At 35.0% G+C, this 16873-nt stretch overlaps 1 protein-coding gene across 1 annotated transcript in view; it reads left to right on the top strand.

The window, feature by feature from the left end:
• Nucleotides 1-8523, top strand: part of sgsm1b (small G protein signaling modulator 1b) — a 29636-nt gene extending 21113 nt beyond the window's left edge. The window contains exons 19-22 of the mRNA XM_042733308.1: nucleotides 1972-3948; nucleotides 5793-5917; nucleotides 6441-6522; nucleotides 8411-8523. Of these exons, the coding sequence (XP_042589242.1) occupies nucleotides 1972-3948; nucleotides 5793-5917; nucleotides 6441-6495 (2157 nt within the window). The 3' untranslated portion in view covers nucleotides 6496-6522; nucleotides 8411-8523. The remainder of the gene's footprint in view (nucleotides 1-1971; nucleotides 3949-5792; nucleotides 5918-6440; nucleotides 6523-8410) is intronic.
• Nucleotides 8524-16873: the final 8350 nt, after the last annotated feature.

The following is a 16873-nucleotide window of genomic DNA, read 5'->3' as shown; positions in this document are numbered from 1 at the left end:
CATTGCTCTCGCAGATCTCATTAATGCCTGCTTTTACCATGACACAGATGCTTGTCCTAAACACAAATGAGTCAGTAGCTGTCAAACGGTATGAATATAGAGCTGTAAAATTAATGTCGACAAAGAATATAGAGATGCTTGAAAGGGACTTTGATGTGGCGAAGTCATGGTCATGTGATTTTGAATTTGGTGAGAAATGTTCGTGTTCATATTGAGATATCTGACTTTTAATTTAATTGCAAGTACGAATTTTTTTTTATTAATTTTTTTTATTATTTAAAATAATTTAATGAAAAAAATGTATTTAATATAATTATTAACAACTATATTGATAATTATTTTATTTTATTATTATTTTTTTTTTTAAATGTCTTAAACTTTCATAATGGTGTTAATAATAGTAATAATAATAACATAATCAAATAAAATCTTTTAACATCTGTGAAATAACTTTTTACAGTGCATCCGGAAGGTATTCAGAGTGCTTCACTTTTTTCCACATTTTATGTTACAGCCTTAGTCCAAAATGGAATTAACTAATAAATTAAATTATTATTTTCCTCAAGATTCTACAAACAATACCTTATAATGACAACGTGAAAGAAGTTTGTTTGAAATCTTTGCAAATTTATTAAAAATGTAAAAAAAATTCACCTGTACATAAGTATTCACAGCCTTTGCCATGACTCTCAAAATTGATCATCCTTGAGATGTTTCTACAATTTTATTGATAAATCCACCTCTGGTAAATTCAGTTGATTGGACATGATTTGGAAAGGCACACACCAGTCTATATAAGGTCCCACAGTTAACAGTGTATATCAGAGCACAAACCAAGCCATGAAGTCCAAGGAATTGTCTGTAGACCTCTGAGACAGGATTGTGTCAAGACACAGATCTGGGGAAGAGTTCAGAAAAAATTATGCTGCCATAATGGAAGAAGTTTGGAACAACCAGGACTCTTCCTAGAGCTGGCCAAACTGAGCAACTGATGGAGAAGGGCCTTGTCTAGACTGGTGACCAAGAAGCTGATGGTCACTCGAGTTGAGCTCTATGATCATATGTGAAGATAGGAGAAACCTACAGAAGGACAAAGATCACTGCAATACTCCACTGAATTGGGCTTTATAGGCAGTGTGGCCAAACTCAATCCTCTCCTCAGTGAAGACATGAAAACACGCTTGGAATTTGCAAAAAAGCACCTAAAGGACCCTCATACATCTGAGAAACAGGATTCTCTGGTCTGATAAACCCCAATTCCAAGCATCATGTTTTAAGGAAGCAGCTCTGCAGAGTGCCATCCCAAAAGTAAAGTGTGCTGGCAGTAGCCTCATGCTGTGGGGCTGTTTTTCAGCGGTTTCTCCCAGCGACTTGGAGACTGGTCAGAATCGAGGGAAAGATGAATGCAGCAATGTAAAGAGACTTCCTTGATGAAAACCTGCTCCAGAGCGCTCTGGAGCTCAGACCGGGGTGAAGGTTCATCTTCCAACAGGACAATGATCCTAAGCACACAGCCAAGTTAACCAAGAAGTTGCTATGGGACAGCCTTGTGAATGTCCTTGAGTGGTTCAGCCAGAGCCCAGGCTTGAACATCTCTGGAGAGATCTGAAAATGGCACTCCCCATCCAACCTGATGGAGCTTGAGAGGTCCTGCAAAGAAAAATGGGAGAAACTGCCCAAAAATAGGTTGTAGCATCATACTAAAAAAGACTTGAGGCTGTAATTGGTGCCAAAGGTGCTTCAACAAAGTATTGAGCAAAGGCTGTGAATACTTATGTACATGTGATCTGGTATCTGGTATTGTAACCGAGTTCATGTGAGAAGGGATAAAATAATGTTAACCAATAATATCATGACCTGATACTTCATATTTCACAAATCTAATTCAATAAAATAATTACATTTAATAAAATGCAATGCTGGTTTGTGGTTGTCTGACTTTCCTCGTCCGGTGTATTTCTCCTTCCGCAGGTGTTGGGTTCTGTAGACGAGGTGGACCCGATCGAATCTGAGCCCAAACCCAAAGATGGGAAGCCGCAGCCCAAAATCCCAAACGGCACTCTGCCCAACTGCACCAGTTCTCCAGACTCAGGACACCCATCGTCCCGTAACTTCTCCGTGACCTCGGCACTCTCAGACTGCTCTCCGAGCACAGAGGAGACATCCACGCAAGAGTCGAGGCCCAAAACCGCAGGCCGAGAGCCACCGTCAGGAGACCAGACCGAAGAGAAGACCAAAGAGGTGCGACCGGAAAACAGCTCCACTACTCAGGACACGGTCAAAGAAGATGCTGAGGTTTCACAAACAGAGAGCATTGCTTCAGAAGCTGCAATAAAACCTCTAGAAAGTGACAAACCCCAGACATTGAGTTCAGAAGAAGACAAACCCCAGACTTTGAGTTCAGAGGACAATAAACCTCAGACTTTGAGTTCAGAGGACGAAAAACCCCAGACTTTGAGTTCAGAGGACGAAAAACCCCAGACTTTGAGTTCAGAGGACGATAAACCCCAGACTTTGAGTTCAGAGGACGATAAACCCCAGACTTTGAGTTCAGAGGACGAAAAACCCCAGACTTTGAGTTCAGAGGACGATAAACCCCAGACTTTGAGTTCAGGAGACGAAAAACCCCAGACTCTGTGTTCAGAGGACGACAAACCCCAGACTTTGAGTTCAGAGGACGAAAAACCCCAGACTCTGTGTTCAGGAGACGATAAAACCCAGACTTTGAGTTCAGAGGACGAAAAACCCCAGACTTTGAGTTCAGAGGACGAAAAACCCCAGACTTTGAGTTCAGGAGATGATAAACCCCAGACTTTGAGTTCAGAGGACGATAAACCCCAGACTTTGAGTTCAGGAGACGAAAAACCCCAGACTCTGTGTTTTGAGGACGACAAACCCCAGACTTTGAGTTCAGAGGACGATAAACCCCAGACTTTGAGTTCAGAGGACGAAAAACCCCAGACTTTGAGTTCAGAGGACGAAAAACCCCAGACTTTGAGTTCAGAGGACGAAAAACCCCAGACTTTGAAGTCAGAAGACAAACTCCAGACTACGAATTCAGAAAAAGACAAACTCCAGACTTTGAATTCAGAAAAAGACAAACTCCAGACTTTGAATTCAGAAGAAACATCTAAGACAGAAACGCATGATGCGACAGATTCAGAGGATGATGCAAACTCAAAAAACGCAGCTGATTTGTCCCAAAGAGAAACTAAAATGCAAAATGTTGCTGGAAAATCTGAACAAAATGACATGAATCAATCACAACAGGATCTTGTCGAAGAAACAACCAAATGCTCAGAGTCGAAAGAGGTTGAGATTGAAGACCCAGGACATGTGTCTTCTCCGTCTGGAGAAGAAAACCCAAAATCAAAAGCAGACCCAGAAGCGTATTTGAAAATGGATGAAGGCCAAGACGCCAAATCTGATTCACAGCCGTTGCTGGATGTGACGAAAATCTCTCAAATGGATGAAAATAAACCTAAATGTTCATCTGAAGCACAGAATGTGATACAAACCCCGAATGAAGCCATCAGTGCACCGCAAACGATCGGCTGGGACGCCGGTCGATCCATAATCAAACAGATCAATGAATCCGAGTCCTCCCTATCGAAACAATCTCCGGACATGTCCGACGACTCGCCCTCGGCGCTGGAAATGGAGGATATTGCTTCGTCGGTGGTTTATATGTCCTCGGAGAGCAGCGTGTCCAGGACGCCTCTGACTTTGGCTCGTCCCATGGCGCCGGAGAAGATAGTCGTGGGAATGCCGGCTCTGGAGCTCTGCATGGAGCCGAGCATCAACACCAGTCCGGAGGGTACAGACTCCGCTCTCTCTGAGGAGGAACCGGAAATGGACAACTCATTCCCCAAACCAGACTCTCTAGCCGTCACCGGAGACAAGAACGACATTGTGTCTCCAGTGTCGTCTATCGGGACCACCTACTCGGTATATCACCAAAAACATAATCAGTTTAAAGGGGTCATCTGATGCCCATTTCCCACAAGTTCATATGATTCTTTGAGTCTTAATGAAAAGTCTATAACATACTTTGGTTAAAACTTCACAATGGTAGTTTAAAACGACACCCTTTTTACCCTGTCAAAATCAGCGAGCTGTTTCAGTGCATGTCGCTTTAAATGATAATGAGCTCTGCTGACCCCTCCCCTCTCTTCGTGGGGTGACATGCAGTTCTCTGAGAGATGGTAAACTCTAGCTGCATTTGTCATGAAACTTGCTAACTAGCACATTATTAGGAAAGGTGACTTGCAAAGATTCTTAAAGAAAAAAACTTATATTCTGTAGGTGAAGCAGGATCATGAATGATTCGCATAAACATAGACTCATTCCCTTCAAAAACAGTAATTCGCTGAGTCTTAAGCAGCTTAGATGTCGGCAGTAAATGACTGCTATGTTCATTATTACATTCAACAACAGAACACCTCAATCTCTTAGGAGAGACATTCTAATCTATCTGCTCCAGCATCAAAACAATGGTGGACTGTGCACAGCTCACTCAGGGCGGGTCTAAGGTAAAATGCTAGTGTCAATCAACAGTCGTGGGAGGGGCCTGCGTCTGTGTGACATCACATAGCCAAGAAACTGAGAACGGCTTTAATTAAAAAAAAAAGTTATGATTTTGTCGGAATTAAAGAAAAAAAGCACTGGGTGGATTTTTATCATTATAGGGTGGCTTTGTACACACTGCCAAGACGCATTTCAGTTCAAACTACATGTAAAAGTGAATTTTGCATCTGATGACCCCTTTAAAGGGATCGTTCACCAAAAAATGACATTGTGCTTTCTATTTTCTTTTTCTTTTTTTGTGTATAATGTAGTTTTAGGACTTCTATTTTAAAGGTCAAGATAAGGATAAGGACAGATAGATAAATAGGATAAAAGGATGGATAAACAATAAATTAACCATTATATATTATTTTTTTTTTTTTTAGTTTAGTATTAGAAGTTTAGTTTAGTGTAGAGTATAGTACAGTATTTTTGTGTATAGTGTAGTTTAGGACTTCTATTTTAAAGTTCAGAATAAAGATAAGGATGGATGAATAAATAAATTCAATACATTTTAAATTTATTTAGAATTGCTTTTTTAAAATAAATTATTTATTAGTTTATAAATTGGAAATGAAAACTTCCTGATAAAACAATTTATGCATGTAGTTTAGTTTATGGCTAGCATTGTCAGGATCAGTGGTACCTTAAAATAAATTAACTAAAAATTAAATATTAAATTTTTTTATAAAAAATAAATACTATTTAAGTACTATTAGTTCAGTTTAGTTTAGTTTATGACTTCCATTCCCAAGCTTAAAATAAAATAAATATTTAATAAATATTATTTAAGTTTAGTTTATGACTTCCACTGTTTTTTTACTCTTTGAAGCTGGTAAATAAACACAAAAACATACCATGTCTTTTATTGTGTGTGTGTATCTGGTTCTATTTTTTGATTATTCTGTTTCTCCTTTGGTTCTATCGTGGTTAAATAGAGGATAATAAATAAATGTTTTATGTTTTGTGACCACAAGACAGCAAACTCCAAAAAGGCATCATGAAAGTAGCTAATAGGACTTATGTGCTATATTTGAAGTCTTCTGAAATCATTCAGTAGCTTTGTGTGAGGCACAGACCCAAATTAAATTTTTGCACTCCTTTAAACGTGTTAAACATCTTATTTTGCGTTCCACTAAAGATAGAAAGTCAAAGGATTCGGCTCATTTCTGGTTGTACTGTTCCTATAAATGTAGATATATTTTGTCTTCTCGTTTATTTTGCAGCAGGAGCTGGTGGACCTTTACACACTTAATCTGCACCGCATTGACAAAGACGTCCAGCGATGTGACAGAAACTACTGGTATTTCACCCCGGACAACCTGGAGAAACTGCGCAACATCATGTGCAGGTAAAATAAAGCTGATCTTATATTTTAGTTTATATTCTGTGTATAAAGGTCTCTTAAGTCTCTTCTGGCTGCATTTATTTGTTAAAACTTTACAGTAAAAACTGAAATATTATTAAAAATAAAAACAGCTGTTTTCTGTGTGAATATCTGTTAAACTGTAATTTATTTCTGTGATGCGCAGCTGTATTTTCAGCATCATTACTCCAGTCTTCAGTGTCACATGATCTTCAGAAATCATTCTAATATGATGATTTGCTGCTCAAGAAACATTTCTGATTATTATCAATGTTGAAAACAGTTGTGCTGCACAATATTTTTGTGGAAACTGTGATACATTTTATTTTTCAGGATTCACAGGTGAACAGAAAGTTCAAAAGAACAGCATTTATTTGAAATATAATTTTTTGTAACATTATAAATGTCTTTACTGTCACTTTTGATGCATTTTTTGTTTAATAAAATGTATATATTTTTTCCAAATCTAAAAGTAAGTTAAACTTACCGTGTTTTTTTGTGCGTTAAGTACGTTTGGCAGCACCTTGACATTGGATACGTCCAGGGAATGTGTGACTTACTAGCGCCCCTGCTGGTCATCATGGATGATGGTATGTTAAGTCTGAGTTTTACCTTATTTACTCCATTTACCCCTACTGTGCATTGTCTGAATATAAAAAATAATTATTTTTGCCTCTAAAAATCTGATTGGAACAATATATAACTTGATGGGACATTTTATATTGCGAATATTACCAAAAAATATATTGTTTTGCACACTGATGTATTTTAGCACGTTGTCTGTTGCCAGTATTTAATAAAAGCATTAAAAGTTTTTCAGGCACCTTAAATACCCCTTGACCATAGAAAAACACTTTAAACTAGTGCTGTCAAAATTACCGTTAATGCAATTTTTTTCGTTTTAACGCGTTACATAAATTTATCGCAATTAACTCAGGGGCGGGGCTAGGGTTGCCCACCTGACTCAAAACTGTCTGACTTGTCACTTGAAAAGAATTGCATTTACAAAAAGGCGATTGCATTATCAAAAAGGCGATTAAAACTAGCTTAAAACTGTGCATGCATGTAATATATTATATGTGAGTCACATTTAAAGAACATGTCTCTGAAATGGTTTTCAAAACGTTCCTGGAGCAGCCCTCATCCAACACACCCGATTCAACTCGTCAGCTCATTAGTAGAGTCTTGAAGACCTGAAGTGGGTCAGAAAAGGTGAAGAGAGTTGAGAGAAAATACGATGCGTGTCAGATCTGCGTCACGTTCAGCAGCGGCAGCTCTTAAAGTGATAGCATCCAAAATAACCTAATAACCAGCTGCTGTGATATCTGTTAATCAAAGCAAAAAAGGAGGAAATTAATCACTTTTATAGCTTTAAGGATTCATCTATATTTAATCTAGAATTTAGTGTTTGATAACTTCAGTTTCAATTTCTGTATATTTCTGAGGAAGGGCACAGGTAAATATGGCATTTATTATAATGGGTTTATGTGAAGATTGTTTTAAGTTCACTTAAATTAGAAGTTATTTTTTAAAGTCTGATAAATGTTAGCTCTTGATTACACTGTAATGTTGAATGGCTATAGTCAATGATAAAATATATTTGGGAAAAAACTATTTCATAGAGACATCAGTATTAATTGGTATCTGTGACACTGGCCTTCAGTTATAAAAAAGATGCCATTAAACAAATATTAAAAAACATACTGTATTTATGTTGTTTGTACATTAATTTGAAGATTGAATGTGAAATTATTCCAATATAAAACTATATTTAAAAACTACTGTGAGATGGGATTATTCGTGATTAATCGCGATTAATTTCAGAAAAAATGTGCGATTAATTCATTTTTTTTAATCAATTGACAGCACTATTAAAAATATACTGTCTTTATGTTGTTTGTGCATTAACTTGAAGATTGAATGTGAAATTATTCCAATATAAAAGTATATTTAAAAATAATGTAAAGTGGGATTAATCTTGATTAATCGCGATTCATTTCAGAACAAAATGTGAAATGTGCGATTAATTAGTTATTTTTTTAATCAGTTGACAGCACTATTAAAAATACACTGTCTTTATGTTGTTTGTGCATTAATTTGAAGATTGAATGTGAAATTATTGCAATATAAAAGTATATTTAAAAACTTTAATGTGTGATGGGATTAATCTCGATTAATTTCAGAAAAAATGTGCGATTAATTCATTTTTTTTAATCAATTGACAGCACTATTAAAAATATACTGTCTTTATGTTGTTTGTGCATTAATTTAAAGATTGAATGTGAAATTATTGCAATATAAAATTATATTTAAAAACTAATGTGAGATGGGATTAATTGTGATTAAGTTCAGAAAAAAAATGTGATTAATCGATTGACAGCACTACTTCAAACACAGTGATTTTAAACTAAAGCAATAAGCCTATTTTATATTCCCAAGTGATTATTTGTTTCTGATTTATCTTTGACTGTAACTCAGAGGCCATGGCCTTCAGCTGCTTCACTGAACTCATGAAACGAATGAACCAGAACTTCCCTCACGGAGGAGCCATGGACACACACTTCGCCAACATGCGCTCCCTCATCCAGGTTTACTTATAGTTAAACACATTCTGCTGATGTTTTAGACTCTGTGTGTTTGTGTGTGTCATGTCATGATTCTGTCACACCTCTTCAGATTCTGGACGCGGAGCTGTTCGAGCTGATGCAGCAGAACGGTGATTACACACACTTCTACTTCTGCTACCGCTGGTTCCTCCTGGACTTCAAGAGAGGTGTGCGCACTGCGAAAAACTCATTTTGCATCTTGTTTATACTGCAAAACAAAACAAAAATGTGAATATTATAAATAAATATTAAATCATAAACAAATAAATGCAGCAGCAAGTACACAGCGGTCAATGTTTCATTCATAATGACAGTCGGTTGCTTTGTTTTTGAATTGATCAGCCATTTAAATGAATGACTTTGAAAATGATTTGCTACCCATTTTTAGAGTATAATTTTCTTTTTAAAAGTCATTTTATATTTCAGTATTCGATGCACCTGCATTGTTTTGCGTTTTGGACTTTGTTGAATAACTAAAGAATCGGCTAAAAACTTGAATTTTAATCTATTTGCATTTTTACAAAAACGATATTGATTTTTAAATCCCAAGAGTTGATTAGTCAAGCCTGTTTTCAGTTAATAAACTGAACACGGTATGTGCACCACAATCTAATAAATCGCAATAAGCTTTGTGCTTAGTTAGTTTTGATAAAAAAACAAAGCCTCAGATTTCGAATTCTGTACATTTTGTTACAATATTCTAATAATAAAGCCATTTTGGCGCAGTTTAATGTGGAGTGACGGGTCGCTGTAGTGCTGATTACAGGACAAAATAAACATGAATGAACATTCGAAGGAGTACATGTCTCATGTAATCACTCAATTAATGTTTCAATATAACGGCTTGTAAACAGTGTCACGTAATGTCACATTTACCTCAGAAAAAAACGTATCCAGTGACCATAAACTCAGTCAGCAAGAAAAATTAATTCTAGAGAGGAGCATTTTGCTAAATAGATGCACTATATAACATATTCATTATAATTTTTTACTGTTCTTCAATGTTTAATTTATGTTTAAATAAATAAAGCCACCATTTAAATGTTTTTCACAAAACTAATTGGAGTAGAAATATAATTATGTAACTGTAGAATTAATATTATAACTTTATTATAAAATGCAATTGAGTGAAATTTAAGTGTTTGAATACAAATCAGCTTATTCTAACCTTTAATATTATAGTAATGTAGCACCAGCTGACTCATGTGCAGTATATTTCAGAATCTTTTTCATAATTTGCCATGTACTGTACCTGATATATAGCCAAAATAATCAATATTGAATTGAATCAGAATCAAATCGCAAGCTTCATAATTGAAATCGAATCCTGAAAATTTGTGTTGATACCCAGCCATACTAATATCTGTACTAGTAAACATTACATTTAGTCATTTAGCAGATGCTTTTATCCAAAGCAACTTACAAATGAGGACAATAGAAGCAATTAAAATCAACAAAAGAGAAATGACATGCAAGTGCAGGTGATATAACAAGTCACATAGCAAGTTTTTTTTATTATATAATAAATCGCTGTTTCTTAGTTGATTCTTGAAGATGTCTAAGGACTCGGCTGCTGGGATTGAGTTGTAAACACCGAACAATGCTGCTGCAGTCGGAGTGAGTGATTCCTGTTGTTCATCGTTCTTTCAGAAATGGTGTATGATGACGTGTTCTCGGTGTGGGAGACCATCTGGGCGGCGCGTTACGCCTCCTCGGAGCACTTCGTGCTGTTTATCGCGCTGGCGCTGGTGGAGCTGTACCGCAACATCATCCTGGAGAACAACATGGACTTCACCGACATCATCAAGTTCTTCAACGGTGAGCCGACTGACCAATTTGTGACCCTGGACACAGTTTTTTCAAAACTGAGATGTATGCATCATCTGAAAGCTGAATAAATAATCTCTCCATTGATGTATGGTTTGTTAGGAGGACAATATTTGTCTGAGATACAACTATTTGAAAATCTGGAATCTGAGGGAGCAAAAAAATCTAAATATTGAGAAAATCATCTTTAAAGTTGTTCAAATTAATTCTTAGCAATACATATTACTAATCAAAAATTAAGTTTTGATATATTTATGGTAGGAAATGTACAAAATATCTTCATGGAACATGATCTTTACTTAATATCCTAATGATTTTTGGCATAAAAGAAAAATCTATTTTGACCCATACAATGTATTGTTGTTTATTGCTACAAATATACCCCAGAGAATTAACACTGCTTTAGTGCTCCAGGGACACATTTTAGTTTTTAGAAATCAAGGAATCACAATATGCTAATTATAACAGTAAAGAGAAAAGAACGATCGAACCGCATGTCGGTGCACGTGATTAACCGCTCACATGCGACGCGCTCATACACACAGAATGCACTTTTGTGTTGATAAAGATGCGACACGGCAGTGGAAGAGGAAAAAAATGAAAGAAGATGGGAGTGAACTTCTTTTAACTTGAGCGGCGTGTTTTTTTAGACTGTTGTTTCATGTAAGAGACGCGAGCGCAACTTTAAAACACGTCCATGTTTACACAGAACTACTACTGTATGTCTGATAATTCATGTTTGCATCATGCAAGTATTTTTTGACAATTACATCAATGTGTGCTGCACGCGAAATAGAATTTTCTCAAACTAGGAGGTTAATAAAAGAAAGAGATACTTGAATCATGTTGTAGTAACAGTTACAAGATGACTAGTTAAAAATCGGTCAAACGTTCTGAAAAAAAAAAAAAAAAAATTGAGATTTTAATTTTTTTGCCCTACTGAGCAGATATGCAGAATCAGAGCCGCTGTGATGTTGTCTTTTGTGTCTTGATCTAGAAATGGCTGAGCATCACGACGTCCCGAAGTTGCTGCTCATGGCCCGAGAGCTGGTGCACAAGGTCCAGATCCTGATTGAGAACAAGTGAACCGACTTCCTTTAGCAATCAGAAGACGCTCAATGTCATTAAACTAACCCTCAGCTCAAATAAATGCCAAACTAGTGTTGCTTTCATCTGTCCAGACTTAATATTATTGTATTTTAGATTAATTTAAAACGAATGCATATTGAAATAGGAAGTTGTACGAGTAAACATGACTGAGAATATATAAGAGATGACGAGAGATATTACAGTAAACAGGATGCTCCGAGAATAGTTTTATATGAGTTCGTGGATGTAAACAAATGGCTCTGAAATATATAAAGATGATCTATGAATGGCAGGGATGGCGTGCACCCTTTCTAAGACAGGTTTTCTAAAAGCACAAAGTATTAAAAATAATGCTGTATATTTATTTATTTTTTTAAATGTGTGAGATTTAATACATAATCATTATTGCAGATGTTAAGCATACTTCACACGTCACTTCATGATGATTGCACAGAAAAAGAGACGGGGAAGAAAGTGATTTTTTGGTCATTTTCAGCTGATTGAGAGAATCTCGCCTCATATTTCACCTCTAAATACAAAGAGAAAAATAAGAAATGATAATTGCATTCTATTTTTAGGACCATTAACATGTTTGAATATTTGTGAAAATTTAGTAAATCGTTATTGTAAGGCATTTTTATTTATTTTATTTTTTTAAATAAATTAAAGGATGTAGAATAAATACTACCGTGATGTGTGTGTGCGCATATTATATATATATATATATATAGTATACAGGTATATTATTTATTTGTTGCATTACAGTAATGAAAATTGAATTTTATTTGCCAGTAAATTGTACTTAATGAAATTAAATGGTCTTAAAAATAGGCAGATTTATCTTTTTCCCCCCTCATATTTCACCTCTAAATACAAAGGAAAAAAAATCAAATTAAATTTGCATTCTATTTTTAGGACCATTAATATTTTTGCATGTTTGCTACATTTTTGTAAATCATTATTGTAACACATATTTGTTTAATTTAAATGATAAAATGAATGAACACTACCATGACGTATATATGTGTGTGTGTGTGTGTGTGTGTGCGTGTGTACTGCCACATTAGAGTAATGAACATTAGATTATTTGGTGATAAAATGTGCTTATTTGTCAAGAAATGGTCTTAAAAATAGGCTGAATTTGCTTTTCCCTCATATTTCACTTTTAAATACAATGGAAAATAATAAGAAATTATATTTGCATTCTATTTTTTAGGATTTCCGCATGTTTGTTTGCATATTATCATTTTTGTAACGTATAAATGTCACATTTGATTAAATGAAAACTAGATTTTTTTTTTGTTTTTCTTTTTTTGACAGGGTTTGAATGTCAAGAAATGGTCTTAAAAATAGGCTGAATTTGCTTTATTTCTTTATTTGAGGATTTCTTTCTTCCTTTTGATGTTGGGGTGAAATGTGAGCCGCATGTTTTCATCACTCAGAGAATCTGTTGAGCTGCTACACAATGACGTACCTCACTCTTTACTGTAAAAACAATCCATCACCACACACAGTTTCATTCTTATTGATCGTTTTGCCTTAAGTTCAGGGACGTGTGTGTGTGTGTGTGCTGATGTTCACGTATATCTGATATCTGCCATATAGACATGTGTAAGTGTGTGTGTGTGTGTGTGTACAGATGTGCTCTTCTACCAGCAGCCAAACTTTTGTAAGGTGTCCCGATCTTTTAGCACTTGTTGGATCTGATGTGATTGTAGTAACCTGCTGTAATCGAGAGCGATCGGCTGAAGTGCCAGTGTTATCGACACTAACTCCTGTCATATCTCTCTGTATGCATCGCTGTTTATGCCCGGTAACATTAGCTTACATTAAACGGCGCTGTATGTAGCTCATAATATAACAATATCTACAAATGTTGGATGTGTGAATTGTACAAAGCTCTTCTGATCGATGTATTCAGCTCACAGACTCACTACTGACAACCACAGACACTAAAGATTTGTTGAAACTGTATTGGAAACCTATATATTTTTATTGTCCTCTGTGAAACTGCATAGTATATTGTCAGAACTGCGTGCTGCATATGATATAATCTGTATTATAATATTTAATAAATGTATGTGTTGACTGTTTTTCTGGTGAATCGTGCTTTAGCTGCTAGGAATATATATATATATATATATATGTATATATATATATATATAAATATTATATATATATATATATATTATATATATATATATATATATATATTTGTATATCATGTATGTATATTTGATGATTACATTATGTGCATTATATAAATGCGTTATATAATGCAATAATAATAAATAATAATTAATAATATTATTTAATATTTATTATAATATTATTTAATATTGTATTAAATAATACAATATATAATAATCAACTTATAATGCAATGCCAAGCAAGATACAAATTAAATTCTCATGCATAACATAACAGCATAAAAAAAAGATCAAATTAATAAAAATTATAAAAAAAATAAAAGTGCATTAACATGAGGCTTCTTACATATTTATTTTAAGATTTTATTAATTTGTATTATTTTTTGAAGAATTAAATACTTCTAGCCCACGTCAGTAAATATTAATTTTTAGCACCTCTCTATTTTATTTCATTATTTATTGTACAGAATGAAATGGTTCTTTGTAAAATTAAATGACCATTTTCCTGTTTTTCTTAACTTTTTTTTTCGAATTTATTATTGCAAAGAAAGAAATGGTTCAACTTCAGTAATTATTGACTAATTATTGATGTATTATTATTATTATTATTATTGTAAAGGAGACTTATCTATTTATTGAGTAAATTTAGTAATTTATTAAAGTAAATGTTGACTTTCAGAACTTTCCTATTTTTATAATTTATTTGGTTAACACACAGTCTAAAACAGAATTATTTCCCTCTTCTGTCCTGTTTTTTTACTGACATTATATTTTTTATTTCTATTTTTTATTTTTCCCGGTAAATATTGACCTTTAGTCCTTCCTATTTATTTAACGCAGAAATGTCTGAAACCTAAAATAATAGTTCACTGTTTTTCCTTTGTTGTTTTATATCTTCTTAGCCAACATTTTTATTAATTTAATTTTCATTTAATTTTGTCCTTGGGACTTTTAAACGTGCTTAGATCACGGACTAAACAGTGACTCTCCGCGGACAGAACACGACTCTGAACCGCTAAGCCGCGGTGTTTGGGGCGGGTGTGAAGATGAACAGCGTCGGCGAGGGCTGCACGGAGCTCAAGCGTGAGTTATTCCTCAAATACCACAGGTGTGTTCAGGTAATCAGGTAGTGAGCACCTGTCTGGACATCAGCAGCCTGCTGTCAATCACTCATGATCTCTGTTTATTTACAGAAAGCCATCAAGGAGAAGGACATCCCTGTAGAAGGTGTGGAGGTCATGGGCCCAAACAGAGAGAAAGCGGACAGCTGATGGCTTGGTTTTATTTTATCTGGACTGGGACAGGTGTGTTGCCATCATCAGCACGCTCGGACCGCATCGATGACCCCTTGATGGACACTTACTGTTGAGACTGAAACTGGACATTCAGTGCTTTGCCTGGTAATGAATGGTTGTTAGAGAGGGGCATGCTTGAGCTGTCTGCTTTCTAACACATGCAGGGGAAACAAGAAACTAGTTGTGCTTGGGTTGCCAGGTGCAGCCTTTTCTCTGGACGCTTGTTGAAAAACAAAAACTAAAAAGGTAATTGCAACATTTAGTTTCATGACTTTTTTTCTCCCTCACAATTGCAAGTTTATCTCACCATTCAGACACTTTTGTTTGCACAAGAAAAAACAAACAAACAAAAACGTACAATTCTGACTTTTTTCCTCTGAATTATGATTTTTTTTTCAATGCAGAATATAAAAAGGTAATTGTGATTTTTTATCTTACAGTTCTGACTTTTTTAAAATCAGAATTCTGAGTTTATATCTCACGATTCTGTTTCGTTCGTCTTTTTTTTTTGTTTGTTCACAGACTTTTTTTTTCTTGTAATCGAGTTTATCATATTTTGATTTTCTATTAATTGTAAAAAAAGGTAATTGCAACTGTGCAATTATTTTTCTCTGACAATTCTGACTTTTTTCTACATTTTGCATTTATTTTTTCATAAAAAACAAAAAAGTTAATTGTAATTTCTTCTTAGAATTGACTTTTCTCTTCAATTTCAAGTGCATCTCAATTCATTTCTCCCCACAGAGTTATAAACTTCTTGCAATTCTGAGTTTACATCTTGCAATTAATATTTTTTTCCCCTCACTTACCAGTTTATCTCACAGTTCTGACCCTTCGCTCTGAATTGCTTAAAAAAAAAAAAAGATTTGACTTGTGAGATAAAGAGTCAGGGTTACCTTTTTAATTCTGTGTCAGAATCAAGCTTCCATAGTTTTCAGCATTCCTCGGAATATGTTTGTTAATGTAGAACAATCTCAGCGTGGGTGATTTATGTTTACTTTCATTATTTCTCATTGCAAGCCAACAACAAGAACTGCTTTGCTGCTTCCACAAAGTGTCTGTAACGAAGCTTTTCGAATCTTTGAATCAATTCAGTTTCGAAGCACTGTTCAGAATACTGTGTAAATGCAACAAAAACTACTCAAGCGTGCATAAAACACGTTTTACAAACCAATGCCAATTGTTTGTTGATATTGTTATCTAGTAAATGCAATTAACAAACCATCTAATACCATTAAAAGTCTCTGTATGTGTTATTTTATTTATCTGCAGAGCTGTTTTGTGTGTTTTATGGAGCGGGTTAATCAAGTGTCATTTAATGTGTCATTCATTTTTTTATAGAAATAAAAATTATTTCGTTCAGTTGGAAAATGCACGCTATAAATTATAAACTGGAAGCATCTGCTTTGGCCAATGGCTGGTGAAAACCAGCCCAAATATAAAAACTAATTTTCACACCTAAAAATACATATTTTACAGTCACTGTTATGCACACTGATCATAAAACACTCAAAGGGTCAAAGGCTTCCTACCAGTGGCCCGCCTTCACTTTCGCAGGGAGCTTGATTGACAGGCGACCTGACCAATCAGAATGCCGTATCTGGCGTTTTTTAAAAATGGTGTGCATTGACTTCTTTCCGCAGTTGAAACAAGAGACCTTTTAATGTTCATTCATGTTTATTTCATGCTATATCTAGTAAAGGGGAAGAGATGATCTCTTGAACTGAGGCACTACAATAGTTGCGTTTCTCCTTCAAATTGTGCAAATTAAAATTGCGCCTAATGGAAACACATCAATTTCGCAAAAACTCCCGTATATCACGAAAACGTTTTTACGCTCGCATGAGGTGGTTTTTCAGGCAATTCGAAAAAGGAATATTTTGCAATTTGTTTTTTCTTATTTAGAGGTCACATGGCGTATGTAAAAAGTCATACGATAATTTTTCAATGTACTATAATTACCCTCCAAGAAAC

This window comes from Cyprinus carpio, chromosome B10 (genome assembly GCF_018340385.1).
Source record: "Cyprinus carpio isolate SPL01 chromosome B10, ASM1834038v1, whole genome shotgun sequence".
NCBI lineage: Eukaryota > Metazoa > Chordata > Actinopteri > Cypriniformes > Cyprinidae > Cyprinus > Cyprinus carpio.
Note: the sequence above shows the minus strand (reverse complement) of the source record. Positions and strands in the feature narration are given on the sequence as shown.